Genomic DNA, 22,480 nt, shown 5'->3' on the forward strand with positions numbered 1-22,480 from the left:
CAGGGGAAGGATCTGGCATTGTCACCGCAGCAGCTCCGGTAGCTGCTGTGGCCAGAGTTCTGTCCCTGGCCTGGGAATTTCTACATGCTGCCGGCACAGCCCCCCAAAATGCTCAAATAGTTATTGTAACTCTTGTATTCCATTTTTCAAAAGTTAAGGAGAAGCTGGTGGGGATTCCTGTGCTCTGCCCCCCACTGTTTCTGCCCCGTCCAGGTCCCACCCCGCCACAGCACCAGCCTTCCCTGGGTCTGCCAGCCTCAGGAAGGAGAGGGTCCCTAAACCTCCCATCCCCTTCCCTGAGCTTTGAGCCCTGGCTGCCACACAGCCTAGAATTGTTCAGATCTTTCTCACCTGAAAACCATCTCCCAGACACTTGGGGCCTTTGGTTAAGATTTGCTAAAGAAGGAGTTCCCGTCGTGGCACAGTGGTTAACGAATCCAACTAGGAACCAAGAGGATGAAGGTTCGGTCCCTGGCCTTGCTCAGTGGGTTAAGGATCCAGTGTTGCCATGAGCTGTGGTGTAGGTCGCAGACACGGCTCTGATCCCACGTTGCTGTGGCCCTGGCGTAGGCCAGCGGCTACAACTCGGATTAGACCCCTAGCCTGGGAACCTCCATATGCCGCGAAGTGGCCCCAGAAAAGGCAAAAAGACAAAAAAAAAGAAAAAATTGCTAGAGAAGAATCCAGGCAGAGGGATTGGGGGGAAAGTAGGAATCTTCTAGAATCTTCCAGGACCTCTATGTATTCTTTCCCTAGAACACACACCCATCCCCACTCCCTCCCCACCCCCCACCCCCACACACACAGCACATGCTGCTCAGGTTGGAAGGAAGAGGAACCATCCCTGGGGGCCTGGGGGTGGAGAAGGAGGTGACCACAGGGGACAGTCCCTGGTCATGGAGTGAATGTGACAGAGAACTCCCAGGGACTGAGAGTGACCAGGAGCTAGGCTGACACTGGACACTTGCCTTTCCAGATTGGGTCTTCTCTCTTGGGACGGTACCCAGCGCCTGGGCCCTCACCTCTGCCCAGCTGGTGGTCGTTCTCCTCGGAGTCCAGCTGCTGGATGTCCTGGAAGTCCCTCGCCATGCTGGGTCCTGGGCTGCAACTGGACCGGGGTGGGGGGGGCCTCTCTTTCAGGGCTGATGCTTGTGCTCAGAGGCTAATTTGGGGGGAGGGCTGATGGATGTGGGGTGAGGGTGGGTCAAGGCAATGGTTTGGCTTGGAGGTGAGTTTGGGGCCAAAATACAGCGGGGTCCCATCCCTTCTCAGGAAACTGCTTGGGCCTTGCCATGGCCAGGAGCCTCCCCTCCACAGTTTCCAAATGCCCCCCTAACTTCTCTTCCCATCTGCCCCCCTCCATCCCTGAACCGGGGGCTGTTCCCAGTGCCAGCTGCTCCCCGAGCCTGGGTTACCTGTTAAGGGTATGGCGGGCTGAGTCGTGTTCTCGGGCAGCCCAGGCCCCAGGGCTAAGGAGGGGCAAGAAGCAGAAGAAGTGGGACAGGTGGTGCTGGAGGCTGCGGCAGCGCGGCAGCGAGGGCCAGTCCAGCTGAGGGCTCTGAGCCCGTGCGTCTGAGCGTCCCGGCGCTTCTATCCTGGCATCTCTTGCCCCTGGGACTTTGGACAGTCAATAGGAGTGGAAACCGAGGTGGAACTCAGGCGAATTGTGGTGGGGGCAGGGGGCAGGACTGTCTCTGTCCTTCACAGAGAAGGTGACTCCTGGTCTGTCCCCCTCACCCCCGCAAGCCAGTCACCCCACTCCTCATGGCACGTGGCAAGGTGGGGGGGACAGGAGGAGCCCGGGTGAGGTTTGCTGCTGCTTCCCCTCTGCCCCTCCTCCCCCATTCACTTCCTGCCTCTGACTTTCCCAGAATTCCTGCTTTCTCCAAATATCCCTGCCTGGGATCAGAGGGGGGCGGGCTCTGCGCTCTTGCCCAGTCTGACGTCTGAGCCTAGGCTCCCACATCCTAGGATGTACTGTACACCTGAAATAACAACGCATAGTAGATAGATATGTGTGTGTATATGTATACATAACCTGAAAAAGAGTATATAGTCTCTATACTCAGTTACATATATAACTATACATCCGATATATGTAAGTGATTCGGTTTTATATATTATATATAACATGTGTTATATATAATACATAAGCATATATATATAAAATATTTATATTCTTTTTCAGATTCTTTTCCCTTATAGGATATTACAAAATATTGAATCGAGTTCCCTGCGCTACACAGGAGGTCCTTGTTGACCATCTATTTTATGCATAGTGTCGGGTGTGGATGTTAATCCCATCCTCCTCCTAATTTATCCTAATTTATCCTGCTCACTTTCCCCTTTAGTAACCGTAAGTTTGTTTTCTATGTCTGTGGGTCTATTTCGGTTTGGTAAATAAGATCACTTTTATCTTAAAATTTTTTCTTAATTTTTATTTTTTGGCTTTTGATGGCCACACCCACAGCATATGGACGTTCCCAGGCTCGGGTTCCTGGTGGCCGAATTGGAGCTGCAGCTGCTGGCCTACACCAGGGCCGCAGCCACAGCCCCACCGCATCAAAGCTGCATCTGTGACCTACAGCACAGCTCACGGCGACTCTGGATCCTTCACCCCCTGAGCAAGGCCAGGGATCGAACCCACATCCTTATAGAGACCAGTCAGGTTTGTTAACATTGAGCCACAACAGGAACTCCCTGTATCCTTTTTTTTTTTTTTTTTTTTTTCAGGTTCTACATATAAGTGATATCATATGCTAGATGTCTGCCTTACTTCATTGAGAATGATCATTTCTATAGGTCCATTCATGTTGCTATAATGGCCTTGCTTCATTGTTTTTATAGCTGGTAATATTCCACTGTATACATGTCCCACCTCTTCTTTATCTATTCCTCAATTGCTGGATATCTGGCTTGCTTCCGTGTCGTGGCTGTTGTAACAAGTGCTACAATGAACACCGGAGTGCATGTATCTTTTCGAATCACGGTTTTCTGGGGAGAGCTGCCCACGACTGGGAGTGCAGGATCACGTGGTAGCTCTCTTTTTCGTTCCTCTTTACTCAATTTGGCCTCTCAATGTCCCTACCCACCAACCTGGGGCAAGTCGCTTAATCTCCCCGAGGCTCCATTTCCGCCTCTTGTGAAAGGGGAACAGCTGCAGAACCCACCTCCTGAGGTGACCGGTTGTGAGAATTACCTGCAAAAACATCTGTGGCTCATTTGGCGCCGTGGCTGAGTCTGAGGACCCAGGGCCACCGAAGGGGCTTATCTCTGGAGCTGAGTCCCTCCTGCCTTCCGCCTTCTGGATGCTCTTCCCTCCTCCCCCTGAACTCCAGGTCCCTGAGGGTCTCTACTCCCCTGGAGGGTGAAGCGAGTTGGCCCAGAGCTGGGCAGCCTGGTGGCTGAGAAAACATAATTTTTGTCATTGAGTTTCTTTTTTCTTTTTTTTTTTTTTTTTTGCCTTTTGTCTTTTTTGTTGTTGTTGTTGTTGCTATTTCTTGGGCCGCTCCCGCAGCATATGGAGGTTCCCAGGCTAGGGGTTGACTCGGAGCTGTAGCCACTGGCCTACGCCAGAGCCACAGCAACGCGGGATCCGAGCCGCGTCTGCAACCTACACCACAGCTCACGGCAACGCCGGATCGTTAACCCACTGAGCAAGGGCAGGGATCGAACCCGCAACCTCATGGTTCCTAGTTGGATTCGCTAACCACTGCGCCATGACGGGAACTCCTGTCATTGAGTTTCTGATCCTCCTCAGACTTTGGCTGCTGGCTGTGGGCAGAGTGGCTCTTATAAAGCTGCCTGCGTTTCCCCTTGTGTTGAAAAGGACACAGGCCTCTGATTTCCTTGGGGTAACTTTTTGGCACACAGGAAGTAGCCACACATTCCAACAGCCTGGCATTCCTGCAAAGCCACTAAAGCAGTGGTGGCTGCTTTGCTTTGTGACTGTAACTGGCAGTAAGAGCTACATTTTTTACAAGTGTGACCCGGAACACACACACACACAGGCACCTGCGCACACGCATGTATATTTGTATGCTTGACTTTCTCCTGCATCCCCAGTGCCCAGCCCATATTAGGTGCTCAACAAGCATTTAGTGAATGAATGAATGAATGAGTGAATTTGTAGATATCTTATCGACATGAATGTTCCATTAAGCAATGCTTACCTTGCTGCTTGCGTTCAAGTTCATGACCAACTAAACTGCATTGCCTCGAATAATGCAGGGGTTAGGGCACCAGCCCTCCCCTGCAGTAAAAAATCCCCGAGTATCCCTTTATAGTCTCTCTCTGTATCCCCCGTTTGGCACCTGCAGGTGGCATAATACATTTTTAGCTGGAAAAAAAATGGCGTAGACATGGATTCAAGGGTCAACTGTAGCCATTTGTTTTAAACCACAAACGCTCTGGGTTGCTCTGTTATGTGTCAGCGGATAACTGAAACAATATATGTTCTTACATAGGTATCCTTATAAAATATGTGGTATAGTTTGTGTGCCTGCTTGTTGGAAACATCAGCGGAACTTTTATAAATCCCATTTGTCCCCGACCTCCTTCAGCCAACAATAAAGGTTTAAGATCTACCCATGTTGCTATTTGTACTTCTGGTCTGTTACTATGAACGGCTGAATGGTGGTCAATGGTGTGTAACCATCACAGCACATTTACGAGTCCCTTAGTAATGAACCCTAGGTTGTGCCCGACAGCCAATGACCACGATGTCCTTCTGAGGACCTAGGTGAGACTGTCTCTCAGGACTACATCCAAGAATAAAACTTCTAGATCACAGAATATTCTCATACTTAATTTTCTTTTTTTTTTTTTTTTTTCCCTTGGCTATGCTATGCAGAAGTTACCTGGCCAGGGATCAAACCCACGCCACAGCAGTGACAACACCAGGCCCTGAACACACTGGGCCACTAGGGAACTCCTCATAATTAATTTCATGCGCACACACACACACACATTTTTTGCATCAATGAGATCATATCTGTGATCTTTTTTTTTTTTTTTTTTTTTTTTTTTTCATTTTTGGCCACCCCGTGGCATATGGAGTTCCTGGGCCAGGAATCAGATCCTAGCCACAGTTGCAACCTCCGCGGCAGCTGCGGCAATGCCAGATCCTGGACCCCACTGTGCTAGGCCAGGGATTGAACCCGTGTCCTGGGGCCACAGAGATGCCACAGCGGGAACTCCCTCCATACTCTTTTTCAGTACAGTTTTTATTCCCTTTCTTTTCTTGCTTGCCTCATGCTGCTCTACTCTGCCCCTCACTGCTTCTTCCATTCCTGCCCCTCCTATGATGATAGTAAGAACCCAAAAATGGTCTTACTGTCTTATCTCTGCTGTTAATGCTTCATCAAGTTCCCCGGGGGACCTAGGTGAGAACGTCCCTCTGAAATAAATCCAGGAGTGAAAGCGTGAGGGCACCGAGTAGTCGCAGGCTTAATTTCACTGAGTCCTGCCAGGCTGTACATTCTCCAGGATGGTCATTCCCGTTGAAACCCCCACCATGCTGCCAGACCGATGTCATCTCACTGCTCAGTGACGTCACACTTGCAGTTAGTAATGGGTTTGAACCCTTCTTCATCTGCTTTCCTATCGTTTGGGTTTCCCCTTGCGTGGACCCACTCTTCCATATACTCTACCCGTTTTTCTATTGGGTTCGCCTGAATCCGCTTTGCTGATGAGCACAATTTCTTGTATATTCTAGACACTTGTTCAGAAAACAAGAAAGTTCTCTTGAACATAAAAAGTATTTTTATTATTATTTTTTTTTTTAGGGCTATACCCAAAGCTCATGGAAGTTCCCAAGCCAGGGGTCGAATCAGAGCTGCAGCTGCCAGCCTACACCACAGCCACAGCCAGCCCAGATCGGAGCCTCATCTGTGACCTATGCCACAGCTTTCAGCAACTCAGGACCCTTAACGTACTGAATGAGGCCAGGGATCAAACCCATGTCCTCATGGATGCTAGTTGGGTTCATTACTGCTGAGCCACAAGAGAACTCCAAAAGAGCATTAAAGCAAAAAAAAAAAAAAAAAAAAAAAAAAAATTAAAGCAAAAAAAAATTCACAGACAGAGTTCCTGTTATGGTGCAGCAGAAACGAATCTGACTAGTATCCATGAGGATCTGGGTTTGAGCCCTGGCCTCACTCAGTGGGTCGGGAATCCAGCATTGCTCTGAGCTGTAGTATAGGTCGCAGATGTGGCTCAGATCCCAAATTGCTGTGGCTGTGGTGTAGGTCAGCAGCTATAGCTCTGATTCGACCTCTAGCCTGGGAACTTCCATGTGCCTCACGCATGATCCTAAAAAATGCAGACAAAACAAATTTTTTAAAAATTCAGAGAAATTTTGGAAGATAAAAATTAGGAAATCATAAAAAAAAAAGGACAAAGGTTTTGGTTTTTTTTTTGGGGGGGGGGAGGTTGGCCATGCCTGCAGCATGCAGAAATTCCCAGTCCAGGGATTGAACCCGCACCCCAGCAGCGACCTGAGCCAAAGCTGTGACAACACTGGATCCTTAACACTGTACCACAAGGGAATTCCACAGTCTTTCTTTGTTATTATTAAATCAGAAAACAAGTAGCTAGGGCATTCCCTTCATGGCTCAGCGGTTAGCAAACCCAACTAGTAACCATGAGGATGCAAGTTCGATCCCTGGCCTCGCTCAATGGATTAAGGATCCAGCGTTGCCATGAGCTGTGGTGTAGGTCACAGACACAGCTCTGGTTCAATCCCTATGCTGCAGGTGCGGCCCTAAAAAAAAAAAAGAAAAGAAAACATATAGCTAAATTGGGGGGAATTTTTCCCCTGGCCTCATGTTTGCTTCTGTGTATATTTCCCACTACAGAAACCCCCCGGGGCTCTCTCCAGACACCCCCCCAACGCACTCTTCCCCAGGGGAGGAAGCTTGACTTACTGAGCACGCCTGGCTCAGCCCCGTGGGGTTCTTTGGCATCTCCCTGCTCAGCTTGTAACCTATTTTCTGCCAGGTGACACTGAGCCCGCCCCTGCAGAGAAAGCCTGCTTTGCCCAGCTCTGCCTGTGACTGGGTAAACATGCTCCTAATTCTTGGATGAAATATTAACACATCCTTTTGATTAAAGGTTCTAAGCCAAATCCGGGGTTCCCATCATGGCGCAGTGGAAACAGATCTGACTAGTATCCATGAAGACACAGGTTTGATCCCTGCGTCTCAGTGGGTTAAGGATCCCTCGCTCAGTGGGTTAAGGATCCAGCATTGCCCTGAGCCATGGTATAAGTCCTCAGATCCCTCGTTGCTGTGGCTGTGGCGTAGGCTGGCAGCTGTAGCTCCAACTGGACCTCTGGCCTGGGAACCTCCACATACCGCAGGTGCAGCCCTAAAGAGCAAAAAAAAAAAAAGTTCTAAGCCAAATCCTCCTTTGCTGCTCATCAGCAATAAAGCTAATGTCCTAACATCCCTTATCTGTCTGCTCTATTTTGATTCTCAGTTGGGTTCAAACTTCAGAGGAGAGGAAAGGGCTCTTTCTGAGCAGCTTTGCAAACTCTGTACCGGTAGCATGAAAAAGCAATTTGGAGAACCAACATCCAATTGATAGTTCTAGAAATAGGAAGTTAAAGGGAGAACGTTCTCAAAGAAATAACACAAGAATGTGACTTAGAATGGAAAGGACGAGGCTCCAAATTTTGATAACCTACTAATTGCCCAGCTTTTCACTGAAGAATGACCAAAAGGCACAATCATGAAATTTCAGAATAATAGCAATAAAGATTCTAAAAGCTACTGGAGAGGGAGAGAAGTTCACCTGTAAAGAAACAAGAATGGTGGAGATCCCATCATGGCTCAGCGGTAATGAACCAGGCTAGCATCCAAGGGGATGCAGATTCGATCCCTGGCCTTGCTCAGTGGGTTAAGGATCTGGCATTGCCGTGAGCTGCAGTGTAGGTCGCTCAGACACGGCTCGGATCCCGAGCTGCTGTGGATGTGATGTAGGCCGGCCGCTACAGCTCCGATTCAACTCCTAGCCTAAGAACCTCCATGTACGGCAGTTGCAGCCCTAAAAAGACAAAAAAAAGGGGGGGGGAACTACCCAAATGCCTCTCAGCAACGGAGTGGATGGACTGGGGTCTCTTCACACAATGGGACAGCACACGGCCAGTTAGACTGTGCAACAACTCAGATGATTCTCACAATAAGTGAAAGAAGCCAGACTCAAATGAGCGCATCTGGCCTGCTTCCATTTACTGAAGTACAAAAACGAGCAAAACTAACCTATGCTACTCGAAGTCAGACAGGGAGCCAGGACTGGAAGGGGAAATAAGGGGATTCCGGGGTACTGACTATGTTCTTTTGAAAACCGGATTGCACTTTTGTTTTCGATTTGTGGAACTGGACCTATGCGTGTCTCTGGAAAACTTTTTTTCTTTTTTTTGCCCGGCCCATGGCACGTTCAAGTTCTCTGGCAAAGGGTCCAACCTGCACCACAGCAGCAACCTGGAGCCACTGCAGTGACAAAGTGGGATCTTTAACCCGCTACCCCACGAGGGAACTCCTCTGGAAATTTTCTTTAAGTTACTATAATAGACATGAAAAGTCATTTCGTTTTTGGAGGGTTTTACTTTTTCACCATTGAAGAAGCTAGGTTTTTTCTTTCCTTTTTCCGCTTACGTTCCCAACTTCCATGAGGGCAGCGCCACCTTGTGGTCACACCTGCATGATGCGCCAGTCTCCGAGAACGGAGACTCCATCACTTCCACCGGATCCCCCAACATTTTTTTTTAGCATCCTGCCTCTCTCCAAATAACTGAAGCAAAACATTAAATAGTAAAAGGATCATTCTCTTTTTTTCAAGTGTTGGTTTTTTTGTTTGGTTGGTTGGTTGTTTTTGCCTCACGCGGAGGCATGTGGAAGTTCCCAGGCCAGGGATGGAACCTGCACCACAGCTGCAGCAATGCCAGATCTGCACAAGGGAAGTCCCAGGGGTCATTCTGCTAACTAAAGTTTTCCACAAATCAACTCCTAGGTGCAATTTGGCGACTTTTTCCTTGTCGCAAGACATGTTTCCTTGAAAACTCCATCTTGCCCTTCTTTACTTTATCCCATCTTCTTGTCTTATTTTATCCCATCTTCCTTCTTGGAAAAACAGTCACAGTGCTGGTAAATGACTTAAGCTTAAGAACAAAGACCTAAAGGCATAAGTGACTTAAGCTTAAGAACTGTTATGTGCCTAGAGGTCAGAGTAAGAGCTTAACCCTTTACCACCTAAGTGGCTTTCTAAATAGTAAAAGAACTTATATAATAGTAAACAAACCCTGTATCATCCACCCATAGCCACTCCTCACTTGATCTCACAATAAAAGCAGTGTGGTTTCTTGAGGCAGGGCGCTCTTGGTCCCTGAGACCTTGAGTCCCCCGGTTCCCACCTTTACTTAAGATAAATGTCTCTGTGTCTTGTTTTATGTTAACCTTTTTTCCTTAAGTTCCACAGCACTCGTTCTTCAGCCCCATCCTGCTGAGCTGGCCCCGGCATTTCCTCTGATCATTTTTCCTTTATTTACTTTTATTAACTTATCCCAGCTTAACATGGTAAACAACTATACTTCAATTTAAAAAAAAAAAATTCCAGGTCGAATCCTGTACACTTTCTGGTTATTCTGACTTCCATCTGAGAGTCACTAAAGGCTTGCAAAGCCCCTGAAGGTGTCAAGATGGCATCAAACAGTGGTAGTTTCTCTCCGTGTAATGACCAGACCTATTGAACTCCAAGTTCAAAAGCCAGGACGCCTGTGTTTATAAGCCCCAGGTTTCTAAGGGCTGGGAGGCGGAGGAGGAGGGGGGAAAGAGATGGGCCTCTCGAGTTTTACCTTCCACGAAAGCGTTTAACACACCGCGCAGCTTCTATCAGATCTCTGCTTCATTCCTCTTAGTCAAATTAGGAAATGGGGACGGGGAGCGGAATCTACACAGTCCACTGTCATCTTATCCGCTTCTTGCCGAAAGCAGGAGAGAGCAGCGTGCTCTCGGGTCGGGCTGGAGGAGGACGGCCCCTCCCACCAGGCAGGACCACCCACCTCCTCCGCAGCCCAGGGGCCCCCGCCCTGCATCACCCACGGATGTCTCGGATGCGGCCCGGCTGCGTGACAACCTGCCCCAAGGAATCCTCAAACTGTTCCCTTCAAGGTTAAATGCAAGCATATCTTCAGCGGTCATGCTCTTTGAACGCCCCCCCCCCCCGCCCCCGACACACACACCCTTTTAGCAAGTTAGTGACACGGAAGGCCCCTCCGATTTGGCGGTATGCAAATCCACCTGCAAGCGCCCGAGCCCAGGATGAAAAGGACCGCGCCCTGGGAGGCGCTGGGACCCTCCCAGGCAGGAGATGCCCTGCTTGCCCGCTCCGCCCACCCTGAAAGCGTGAGGAAGGGCCTGGGCTGCACCTGCCAGGCCTTCTGGGGCCTGCGGCCCACTCCCTCCATCACCGCGTTTGGCCTTTGCTGGGGTCCCTTGGTTCCCACCCCCACCCCTGCCACTCCCGCCACTCCCACCCCCGATAAGCCCCGCCCTCCCCTCACCTGGGCCTCAGGTGGGGCCTGAGTCAATCTTCCTCCTGGGCCGGTTCTGCGGGTGTTCTGTCCTCCCGGCCTTCAGCTGTTCCGTCTGCAGTTCACGTAAGGTGAGCTCTCCCTCCTGGTTCTGTCTTTGACGAATATCCCAGGTGTTGCCCAATCGCCTCACACCACACACACCTCTGATCTCACCCCCGCCCCACCCACCCTCTGGCAGCCCCTGCCCAGGCCCCTGCCTTGGCGGGCGCCCACCCCCCATCAGGGCCGCCTGGCTGCCTGCGATCCATCCAGGCAAGAGCTTTTTTGTAATTAACTATTGATGAAGAAACCTGGTTCCTGATTCAGGTACCTGTAACCTTGTTTTGTTTCCCAAGCTGACAGGTAAAACTTGCTAACAATTTCTCTGCAAGTGACTTTGCAGCAGGCCGCTCTGCTAGAAGCCTTGCAGCCTCTCCTCAGAGGCTTCAATCAGCTGCCCTCCAGGGGAGGGGACACAAAGCCTGTCCCCGGGGCTTGGCCAAGACTGCTCCTCTCACAGGCCTTGGTGCAGGGCTGGCTGCTGAGAGGACCCGGGCCCTTTTCACAGGGGCCAGGGAATGTCTTTGGAATAGACGGATTTCACTGTACCTCGATCCATTAAAGAAGAAAGATCGAGAACCCCACCTCTTTCCTTTGGGGGATCTGACGTGACAAGGATCTCCTAAGGAGAGCCATGGCTCTGACTAAGGTCTGCTGAAAAGAAAGGGAACCTGAGGGCCCAAGAGGAAGCCATTGGGAGCAAAGAAAGAGCCAGAACAAGGGCCCCTGTGCCTTAGCTCGGCGGCTACAACAGCGTACCCCACACACACACTGGGTGCCTTAGACAAGAGACACTGCTTTCACGCAGCAGACAGAGGGGGCGCGATTGCTTCCTCTTCTCATAAAGAGCTCCACCCTCGTGACCTGATCACTCCCCAAAGGCACCGCCTCCAAATACCATCACCCTGGGGCTTGGGGCTTCGACATCCAAATTTGGGCAGATGCACCTGGCGTCAGTGCTAAAGCCTAGAACAGTTTCCCAGAGGAGGGCAAGCTGGGCACAGATGGAAGATGCCTCCTGACGGATAGATGCTAGAAGCTGTGCTTTGGGGACCAGCGCTGAGCAGGTGCTATGAACTAAAGCGCTGTGCTGGGGGTTCCCACCATGCTGCGGTGCCTTAAGAAGCTGGGTTTGATCCCCGGCCGGACACAGTGGTTTAAAGGATTTGGCGTGGCCGCAGCTGTGGTGGAGGTCTCAGCTGTGACTCGGATTCAGTCCCTGGCCCAGGAACTTCCCACATGCTGCGGTGCAGGCATAAAAAACTGGAGTTCCCGTCGTGGCGCAGTGGTTAACGAATCCGACTAGGAACCATGAAGTTGTGGGTTCGGTCCCTGCCCTTGCTCAGTGGGTTAACGATCCAGCGTTGCCATGAGCTGTGGTGTAGGTTGCAGTCGCGGCTCGGATCCCACGTTGCTGTGGCTCTGGCGTAGGCCAGTAGCTACAGCTCCGATTAGACCCCTAGCCTGGGAACCTCCATATGCCGCGGGAGCGGCCCAAGAAATAGCAAAAAGACAAATAAAATAAAATAAAATAAAATAAAAAATAAAAAGATAGAAAACTGGAGTTCCCGTCCTGGCTCAGTGGTTGACAAATCCGACTAGGAACCATGAGGTTGCAGGTTCGATCCCTGGCCTCACTCAGTGGGTTAAGGATCTGGCGTGGCTGTGGCTGTGGCGTAGGCCGGCAGCTACAGCTCCGATTGGACTCCTAGCCTGGGAACTTCCATATGCCGCAGGTGCGGACCTGGAAAAGACAAAAAATAAAAAGATAAAACATTTAAAAAAATAAAGGGTTGCCTACGAGCCCCAAGGACGCGAGCCCCAAGGACTCGCTCATCAGGACTATGGAGAGAGCAAGGTCGCCCAGAATGAGCCATGCATGGGCAGCAGAAGAGCTGAAATTCTCACAGCCCAGGCATCCAGGGGCTTAAGGAAGGTGGAAGCTGAGCACAATGGGGTTGGATGGATGACACAGCCTTGAGCAGGGCAGCCTCAGGCAGCACAGGACCTGTCTTCACCAGCCTCTAGCAGCAACCATGAGCAACAAGGCAGGAGAAAACGGAGCCTGCTGGGGACAGAAGGCCCCTCCAGGTCTCTCTCTGCAGCGCATATGGAGAGAGGTCTGGCCCTTTAGAAGTGCCTACATCTAAATAAATAATTTTAAAAGGAGTTCCTGTTGTGGCTCAGTGGGTTAAGAACCCGGCTAGTATCCACGAGGACTTGGGTTCGATCCCTGGCCTCGCTCAGTGGGTTAAGGATCCAGTGTTGCCCTGAGCTGCAGTGTAGGTCACCGACCTGGCTGTGGCTGTGGCGTAGGCCGACAGCTACAGCTCCAATTTGACCCCTAGCCTGGGAACTTCCATTTGCCACGAGTGCAGCCCTGAAACAAACAAACAAACAGACAAAAACTGTGCCTCCCTATGTCTCCACAAGTCGTCCAAGAACTTGGCCGAGGGCTTCCCACCCATCTGGCCTGCTGTGGTCTCGAACAATAACTTGGAATATGTACAAGGAAGGTAACTTTAGTCGTACTGCAGGCTGGTGAAGCCAGTTGTATGGGTCGAAATAAATATGTTTTGTCTCCCCTCCTCAAGAGCCTGCGGCAGAGAAGCCCGGAAAGCCTGCAGAGGGAGAGAAAGCCCAGCCTCCCACTTTGGTCTCCAACTGGCTCCATCCAGCTCAACGACCTTCGTCAAGTCACTTCCGCTCGCCAAGAGTTCTTCTGCCCTGTTGTGGCTTTGCAACCGCCAGCTGGGCTGCTCTGTCCCTTCTTGCTCCATCTTTGCTGCTCTCATTAACACCTATGCCAGGTGGGGTCTGTGTCCCCCTCAGCCACAGCACCCTGCACCCACCCCAGGTGTCCTGCTCATGCTCAGAGCCTCCCTGGAGCCCCCCATCTGCTTACTGTCACCACCAGCCAGAGTGTCCCGAGTCTTACAAAACACTTTTTTTTTTTTTTACATTATTTTTTTTTTGGCCAAGCCTGAAGCATGAGGAAGTTCCCAGGCCACAGCAGTAACTGTGCCACAGCAGTAAGCCAAGCCACAGCAGTGACAGCACCAAGTCCTTGACCACTAGGCCACCAGGGAACTCTAAGACTCCTTTTTTGGTTTTGTTTGTTTATTTTTTTCTCTTTCAGCTGGACCTACAGCATATGGAAGGTCCCAGGCCAGGGACAGAATCTAAGCTGGAGCTGTGACTTAGGCCACAGCTGCAGCAGCACCAGGTCCTTAACCCACTGTACCACAACAGGAACTTTTAAAATTTTTATGTCTCTTGACTTTTTAGGGCCACACTTGCAGCATATGGAGGTTCCCAGGCTAGGGGTCAAATCAGAGCTACAGCTGCCGGCCTATGGTACAGCCACAGCAACTGGGGATCCAAGCTGTATCTGTGACCTACATACAACACAGCTCACAGCAATACTGGAGCCTTAACCCATTGAGCGGGGCCAGTGACTGAACCTGCATCCTCATGGATACTAGTCCGATTCATTAACCACTGAGGCATGATGGGAACTCCAGGAACTCTTTTTTTTTTTTCAGTGCCAAAATAAATTTATTTAAACTTAAGATGAATGGCTGTCCTTGAATTCCCTCTATAAACATCCAAAACATTTTCTCTCTCTCCTATGAAGTTTATTGCCTTCTGCCTTAGATTAGTTATTTGTGCCATTCGATATCTGAAGAGGTTGCAAAATGATCCTCAAAGTCTGGTGCACATTGGTCACCACGCAGTTACAAAAACATGTCTTCCTTATACGAAGTTATAAGATCTAGTCTCTTAGCCACTTTCAAATATGCAATTCAGGTTTTTTGGGGTTTTTTTTTTTTTTTTGTCTTTTTGCCATTTCTTGGGCTGCTCCTGCAGCATATGGAAGCTCCCAGGCTAGGGGTCAAATTGAAGCTGTAGCCACCAGCCTACACCACAACTCACGGCAACGCCGGATCCTGAACCCACTGAGCAAGGCCAGGGATCGAACCCACAACCTCATGGTTCCTAGTCGGATTCATTAACCACTGCGCCACGACGGGAACTCTGCAATTCATATTATTAAGTACAGTTACCACGCTGTACATTAAGCCCCCAGGACTGAATTATTTTATAACTAGAAGTTTGTGCCTTTTGTCCCCTCACTCATTTCACCCCCTCTATATACAAACCTGCCTCCGGCAACAACCAATCTGTCCTCTGTACCTATGATTTCGGTTTTTGGTCTTGAGGGTTGTTTTTTTTTTTTCTTTTTTTAAGATTCCACATCCAATATTTGTCTTCGTCTTATTTCACTCAGCAAAATACCCTCCCTGTTGTTGCCAATGGCAAGATCAAAAGTCTTGCTCTGTTTGAGGAAAGGATTGTTTTCTTAAACACACAGCTCAATTTCTTAATAAAAAAAAAAAAATGTCCGCAATGGAAGCCATGATATAGTTGGTCTGTCTGCGTAGGTTGCACTTCTGCTGTGAAATTCATATTTTTAAGTGTTTCTAACAAGTTCGTTTGTTTTCACAGGTGCTCTCTGCCCCCATCCCCAAACCCAGGAGGTGCTGATGGTTCATTTGTTCCTAAAACAAACCTGAGTTTTTATTTCCCCAGTGGGAACTGGATCCTCTGCTTTTTGAACTCCTTAAATATTTGCAATAAAAATACAACTAGTGAGTATACCTAAGTGACATGTTTGCTTAAGGACCTAGCCCCTCCCTTGAACCACAAAACTTACTGTTCAATTGAAAGCTGTCCTCTTGTTAAGGGATGTTGGAACATCTGGGTTTTTGTTTTGTTTTGTTTTTGGTCTTTTAGGGCCACACCTGCGGCATATGGAGGTTCCCAGGCTAGGGGTCGAATCCAAGTTGTAGCCCCTGGCCTACGCCAGAGCCACAGCAACACAAGCCTCCTCTGCAACCTACACCACAGCTCACGGCAACGCTGGATGCTTAACCCACTGAGCAAGGCCAGGGATCGAACCCGCCACCTCAGGTTCCTGGTCGAGTTCGTTAACCACTGTGCCACAAAGGGACCTCCAAGATCCTAATTTTGTATTTCAGATGTGTGAGTTGTTCTCTTTTCCTCCATAAAAAACAGAAAGCACAGCCCTGCTGCGGTGGGAGGTGGGGCGGGGCAGGAATGTTGCTGGGAGGGCAGGAGGGTCTCCCCTGGCAATAAAGCTGCCAACCCCAGGGAAGAGAGAAGGAGCTTCCAGAAAAGGAAGGCTACCCAATCCACACCAAAGTTAAAAGCTGCCTGTTGGACTTTGGCCCCTTTCACCCCGGAAATTTCTTCACAGCCAAACAAACTACTGAAAATACCAGGCAAGCTCGTTCGACGGCAAAGCCCCGCATCCTCCATCCTTCGGGATGAGGCGTGCAGGTCGCTATGACGATGGGAGTTCAGCTTGGAGGAAAGAAGGCATTTCCTCCGATGCGCAGCCTAGAAACGGCAGAGGGGGCCAGAGGGAGCCTAAAAGGGAGCCGGGGTGGGGGGCCTGGGGGTGGGAGAGAAGGTCAACGTCAAGGTTAATGCTCCCGGCAGGTTTTTCGCTGCTCAAAGCAGTGCTATCCGTTTTACACTGGACTTCTTTGCTGATACTGAGGCAATGCAAAAGGAGGGAGTTTGCTTTGCTTTCTTTCTTTCTTTTTTTTTTTTTAAATGAGAGTTCCCTCTCGCTCTCTTTTTTGCTACACCCTGCAGCATGTGGAAGTTCTCAGGCCAGGGATCAAACGTGTGCCACACGCAGCAACCAGAGCCACGGTGGTGAAAACGCCGGAGCCTTAACCAGCTAGGCTATCAGAGAACTCCCAGGAATTTCCTCCATCACACTGGGATTCCAAAACAGGAACCCACTGGCACAAATCTCGCTGGATGCCTTCCTCCCCTGCAGGACTCGACGCCTTAATCATCCTAATTGGTTTGGGGAGAGATGGTCACGGGTGGACTTGGTTATTTTGTCGCAGCACCGGTTTTCAGAGGGGACTCCGAATTTTACATGCATCCACCCAGGAAGGGAGCTGTCTGCGTGGGCTCAAGCAGCAAAAATTCATTTCTTGTCGTCCTGGAGGCTGGAAGTTAGAGGTCAAGGTGTGGGCAGGGTCTCTTCCGGCGTCTCTCCCTGCCTTGCAGGTGGTTGTCTTCACCGTGTGTCTTCGCATCATCTTCATAATGTGTGTTTGGGTCCATAGGTCCCTCCCCAGTGCCGTGGATTAGAGCCTAACCCCCATCACCTCTCTTCAACTTAATTCTCTCTTTAAGGTCCCTCTCGGGAGTTCCTGTCGGGGCTCAGTGGTTAATGAATCCGACTAGGAACCAGGAGGTTGTGGGTTCGATCTCTGCCCTTGCTCAGTGGGTTAAGGATCTGGTGTTGCCACGAGCTGTGGTATAGGTTGCAACTTGGCTCGGATCCCCCATTGCTGTGGCTGTGGTGTAGGCTGGTGGCTACAGCTCCGATTCAACCCCTAGCCTGGGAACCTCCATATGCCGCGGGAGCGGCCCTAAAAGGCAAAAATAAAGACAAAAAATAAAGTCCCTCCTGCCCAACAGGGTCACCTTGTGAGGTACCGGAATTTAGGACAGTAACATCTGCATATCAGGGAACGCGATGCAGCCCATAAGAAGAGCAGAGCACAAAGCTGAGATGGCCCCTGTGAAGACTGGCTTTTGGGACAAGCAAGGTCTGCCTTTGGGGACTGTTTCCATATTTGTACGCAGGTACAGGCTGGCATCTCAGAACGTATTGTCCTTTCTGTGGCTTGACACCCCCAAAGAAATGGACCCCCCAAAAAAAAAGCAATTCATTGAACTTGCAATGATTGTGGTCATTTTTCTTTAGGGACGCACCTGCAGCATATGGACGTTCCCAGGCTAGGGGTCAAATTGAAGCTGTAGTCTCTGGCCACAGCCACAGCCACAGCAATGTGGGATCCAAGCAGCGTCTTTGACCTACACCCCAGCTCACAACTCTGGATCCTTAACCCACTGAGCAAGGCTAGGGATCGAACCCAAATCCTCATGGTTCCTAGTCAGGTTTGTTACCTCTGAGCCACAACAGGAACTCCCTGATTGTGGTAATAATGACATTTGGTTTCTTGGGCTCAGAGAGGCCAGTCTTAATATCTCTGGTCATAAATGTCCAGAGTGAGACAGGACATCCCTGAGAGACGCACGCCTGCCCTCTCCCCACCTGTGCCAGCCTCTCTCAGCATCCACGCTATGCTCCTCCCACTGCCGAGGCCCGCCTGTGACCACCCTTAGGTGCTCCGGGGTGACCCACAGCCAACACAATCTGTCCAGGAAGCTGTCCTTGGTCTGCTCAAGCTGGAGCATCCCTGGCTATGATCTGGCCAGGCGGCCCTTGGCCACACACTTGAGACTTAAACCATTGCCCATTTCCAGCCATAGGCTTACAGAGACAAGTCTCTGGGGGAAGAGGAGGACTGGGAGTTTGAGCTTAGCAGGTGCAAACAGGAATATATAGGATGGATAAACAGCAAGAGCACAAGGAACTCTACTCAGTATCCTGTGCTAAACCATAATGGAAAAGAAGATGAAAAAGAATATATGTATGTATAACTGAGTTGTTCTGCTGGACGGCAAACATCGATACAACATTGCAAATCACGTACCACGAAATTAAAAAGGGAGAAAGAGGTCTCTGTGACACCTAGTTATTTCACTGATGTAAATCCTTTTTTTTTTTTTTTTTTTTTTTTTTTGTCTTTTTGCCTTTTCTAGGGCCGCTCCTGTGGCATATGGAGGTTCCCAGGCTAGGGGTTGAATCGGAGCTGTAGCCACCAGTCTACGCCAGAGCCACAGCAACGCGGGATGCGAGCCGCATCTGCAACCTACACCACAGCTCACGGCAACGCCCGATCGTTAACCCACTGAGCAAGGCTAGCAAGGCTAGGGATCGAACCTGCAACCTCATGGTTCCTAGTCAAATTCATTAACCGCTGAGCCACGACGGAAACTCCTGTAAATGCACTTCTGAGAGGGTCTGGATTCACTGAGTCAAGCAGCTGAGAGCAGCTGTAACAATTTGGCTGACTGATTGAAATCTGGGTCCGGGAGTGGTCTGTACTGGTTAAGACTGGGATGATACCCAAACTTCCCTGGTATCATGTAGAAGAAAGAAGCTAGACCTCATGGTAGCGAGGTGGGGGGGAGGGATGGAAACCAGCTAATCACCCACCTCGTAGCAGTTTAGCAGGCTAATGGTACTGGACATCGCAGAGGGGGCAGCACATAGACTTAGTCGCTATTTGGCATAGAGACTGGTCTTCACTGCCTGCACTGTTCAGCCAGCACCACCATCCATGCCTGGACTCCCGGAAAGCCTCATTCACTATCGTGGAGCCACACCGGCAACTCATCTGACAGCAAAGGAAGTACAGCCTTGGCCTCAAGCCCCTGGAGGGCACTGATTCTTCCTGGGACCTCGTTGCTCAGAGGTGCCTGGTCTGTCTTCTGGTGGAATGCCTTAGTCAACCCTCCATTGCTGTGCCAGCTCGGCAACACCCCGGAAGACAGGGGTCCATCCTACCAGCTCTCTATAGACGTTGATGGTTCCTCCCATAGCCTGAATTCCCAGGTCTAGAAATCAAAGCATTCTTTCCCCCACCGCATTTAATGACCCACTCGTGTTTGGCTCCTGTTCTACCGACTTTAGACGTCTTGGGGGTTTTTTGGTTTTTGTTTTCTTGGTCTCGCCCACGGCATGTGGAAGTTCCCCAGGCCAGGGATCGAACCCGCACCACAGCAGTCACCTGAGCCGCTACAGTGACAATGCTGGATCCTTAACCCGCTGCCCCACAGGAGACCTCCCAACTTTAGAAGTCTTCATTCCCACGGGTGCACTGCTTCCATGGGGGGACGTGATTGGGTCCACTGAACCAATGAGATACGCCACGACCATCCTGGGCCCCTCTGGCCACCCAACCACAGGGAAGTGACTCAATGTCCAGAGGGATTCATCGTGGTTCCCAAGGTGGAATGGGGTTGCTGCGACACCACGGGGGCTGGGAGGCATCTCTCTAGAATGGAAGGGGCTCCCGGGCGGCCCTTGGTCCATCCATGCCTTAGAGTAATGCTTCATAGAGGATGGCCACAGCCTAATAAGGCGTAGAATCCAGGGGCTCAGACCTTCAGGCCTGCAGGTTTGTATCTCCTACCAGAAAAGGATGCCCTGTCTGCCTGCTTGAGGGCTCACCGGGGACAGAGGGAGGAGGTAGTAGGTAGTGGAAGAATGAAGTTATAACTAGAACGATAGCTCTGTAGCCATAACAGAAAAAAGGACTGCAGCAGATATATGCGTATCTGCCTTGCTTATTACTGATCTGAATGCATTAACTGGTTATTTGCTTTTTCCCCTTTTCCTCCCATTTCATAGGAAGACTATTAGCGGTGGTTAACGTTAATTTGTATTTCTCAGGTCACATAACATCCAGGCGTGGTTGCGACTGAACGAGAGGAGGAATGACTATCACCCAGAGATGGGGAAGGGGAATGATAGGGCTTTCTGTCTCCCCCTTTTGGGGACATCTTCATTGGAATAAAAATTGTCGCCCCATGTTGGGTAGAGGTGTGATATCGTTATTATTGCATGAAAGTTAAGCTTACGTAGAAGGTTAGTGATGCTGAACCCTCCTCGCATTTCCCAATTCTTTTAATGTGTTGCTGGCTTCCGTTTGCTAATATATTATTTAGTATTTTCGCATCCATGTTTGTAGCTAGAAGAAGTAAATAATATTTATGTAATTTTGATCAAGCTTTGGAATTAATGATGTATTGCCTTAGTTAAAATAATTAGGTAAGTTCCCATCTGGGCTCAGGAGTTCTCGTTGTGGCTTAGTGGAAACAAATCCGACTAGCATCCATGAAAACACAGGTTCGATCCCTGGCCTCACTCAGTGGGTTGAGGATCTAGCATTGCCATGAGCTGTGGTGTACGTCGCAGACGAGGCTTGGATCTGGCATGGCTGTGGCTGTGGTATAGGCCAGCAGCTCTAGCTCCGATTCCACCCCTAGGCTGGGAACTTCCATATGCCATAGATGTGGCGCTAAAAAGACAAAAGACAAATAATAATAATTTGGAGATCTTTGGCACCTCTTTTTCTGTGCCCTGGAACAGTATCAAATAATCTCCAAAGGTTTGTTAGAATTTCTTTGCAAAACCATCCGAGCCTGATCCTTTTGGGGGAAGATATTGGCTCTTTGAAATCTTTCCTGTATTAGAAATGTCTGTATATATTTTCTCCATTCTGGGATACTTTTTTTTTTTTTTTTTTTTGTCTTTTTAGGGCCACACCTGTGGCATATGGAGATTCCCAGGCTACCTGTTGAATCAGAGCTATGGCCACCGGCCTACACCACAGCCACAGTAACACCAGATCTGTGCCAAATCTGCAACCTACACCACAGCTCACAGCAATGCCAGATCCTTAACCCACTGAGCAAGGCCAGGGATCAAACCCATATCTTCATGGATACTAGTTGGTTTCTTAACCCACTGAGCCACAAAGGGAACTCCTCTCCTGGGATATTTTTATTAAATAATTTTTTAAAGAAAATAATGCAGGAGTTCCCATCATGGCACAGTGGTTAACAAATCCAACTAGGAACGATGAGGTTGCAGGTTCGATCCCTGGCCTTGCTCAGTGGGTTAAGGATCCAGCGTTGCCATGAGCTGTGGTGTAGGTCACAGATGTGGCTCGGATCCCGAGTTGCTGTGGCTGTGGTGTAGGCCGGCAGCTGTAGCTCCGATTCAACCCCTAGCCTGGGAACCTCCATATGCCGAGGGAACAGCCTTAGAAAAGGCAAAAAGACCAAAAAAAGACAGAAAGAAAGAAAGACAGAAAGACAGACAGACAGAAAGACAGAAAGAATGCAGCTTTTCAAATTGGTTTCCTATGAACAACAAATAAATGAGCTTATAGCCTTATTTTCTCTCCTTCCTTCTCTCAACTCTACCACCAAACTTTTGTTTTTGTCTTATTTCCCTGTTCAATGTATTCAACATTCACTGCCTCCCTCCCATTGAAAGTCACTCAGTTATCCCTTGGGTGACTCAATTTCATCCTCTAGTAATTTCTTCACAAATATCATTCATGAGAACAATTATGTCCTCAGATCATGCCTGTTCAAAACTCTCCATGGTTTAGAAGATCAAAAGGCAAGCCACAGTCTAAGGGAAAAAAAATTGCAAAACATCGCTCTGATACAGGACTTCTGTCCAAAATCTACATAGAACTCTTAAAACACAGCAGTTAGGAAACAAACGACCCAATTGAAAAACGGGCAAAAGATCTGAACGTCTGCCTCATCAACGAAGACATATGGAAGGCAAAGAAGTATCTGGAAAGATGCTCTACATTATATGTCATTAGGTGATTTTACACTAAAAAAAAAAGTGGGGTGGGGGATGTGCTTGGGTTATGGGATGGAAATCCTGTGAAATTGGATTGTTCTGATCATTATACAACTACAGATGTGATAAATTCATTTGAGTAATAAAACAAATAAATAAATAAAAATTTTTTAAAAAGTGGGTACCCACACACACCTATTAGATGGCTACAATCCCAAACACTGGAAACAAATGCTGCCAAAATGGAGCAAAAGGAACCCTCTTCATTGCTGGCGAGATGCAAAACAGCACAGCTCCTTAGCCGGACAATTTGGCAGTTTCTCACAAAGCTAAAGGAAGCATAGACTTCCCTTACAATCCAGCCGCCGCACCCCTAGGTATTTCCCTAAATGAGTTGAAAGTGTGTGTCCACGCAAAAGCCTGTACACGAATGTCAACAGCAGCTTTATTCCTAAGCACCCAAAAATTGGAAGCAACCAGAATGTCCCTCCATA

General features: G+C 49.3%; 1 protein-coding gene and 1 long non-coding RNA gene across 12 annotated transcripts in view; one reads left to right on the plus strand and one right to left on the minus strand.

The window, feature by feature from the left end:
* The window catches only part of ASGR2 (asialoglycoprotein receptor 2), a 27,166-nt gene extending 16,521 nt beyond the window's left edge, over positions 1–10,645 (minus strand). For 2 of the 11 annotated variants that reach the window (XM_013981301.2, XM_021067806.1), the window contains exons 1-4: positions 10,562–10,645; positions 3,200–3,404; positions 1,416–1,617; positions 969–1,108 (exon numbers count right to left, since the gene is read on the minus strand). In XM_013981301.2, the coding sequence (XP_013836755.1) occupies positions 969–1,089 (121 nt within the window). In that variant the 5' untranslated portion in view covers positions 1,090–1,108; positions 1,416–1,617; positions 3,200–3,404; positions 10,562–10,645. Of the gene's footprint in view, positions 1–968; positions 1,109–1,415; positions 1,865–3,199; positions 3,405–10,561 lie in introns of those variants that run through there. The other 9 variants (XM_003483093.3, XM_013981298.2, XM_005669198.2 and 6 more) reach the window with 8 other exon arrangements.
* On the plus strand, positions 10,582–15,262 carry LOC110256107. Its single transcript, XR_002337354.1, has 3 exons — positions 10,582–10,662; positions 13,228–13,443; positions 15,143–15,262. It is a non-coding gene; the product is annotated as an uncharacterized LOC110256107 (long non-coding RNA).

Source organism: Sus scrofa, chromosome 12 (genome assembly GCF_000003025.6).
Source record: "Sus scrofa isolate TJ Tabasco breed Duroc chromosome 12, Sscrofa11.1, whole genome shotgun sequence".
NCBI classification, from domain to species: Eukaryota; Metazoa; Chordata; class Mammalia; order Artiodactyla; family Suidae; genus Sus; species Sus scrofa.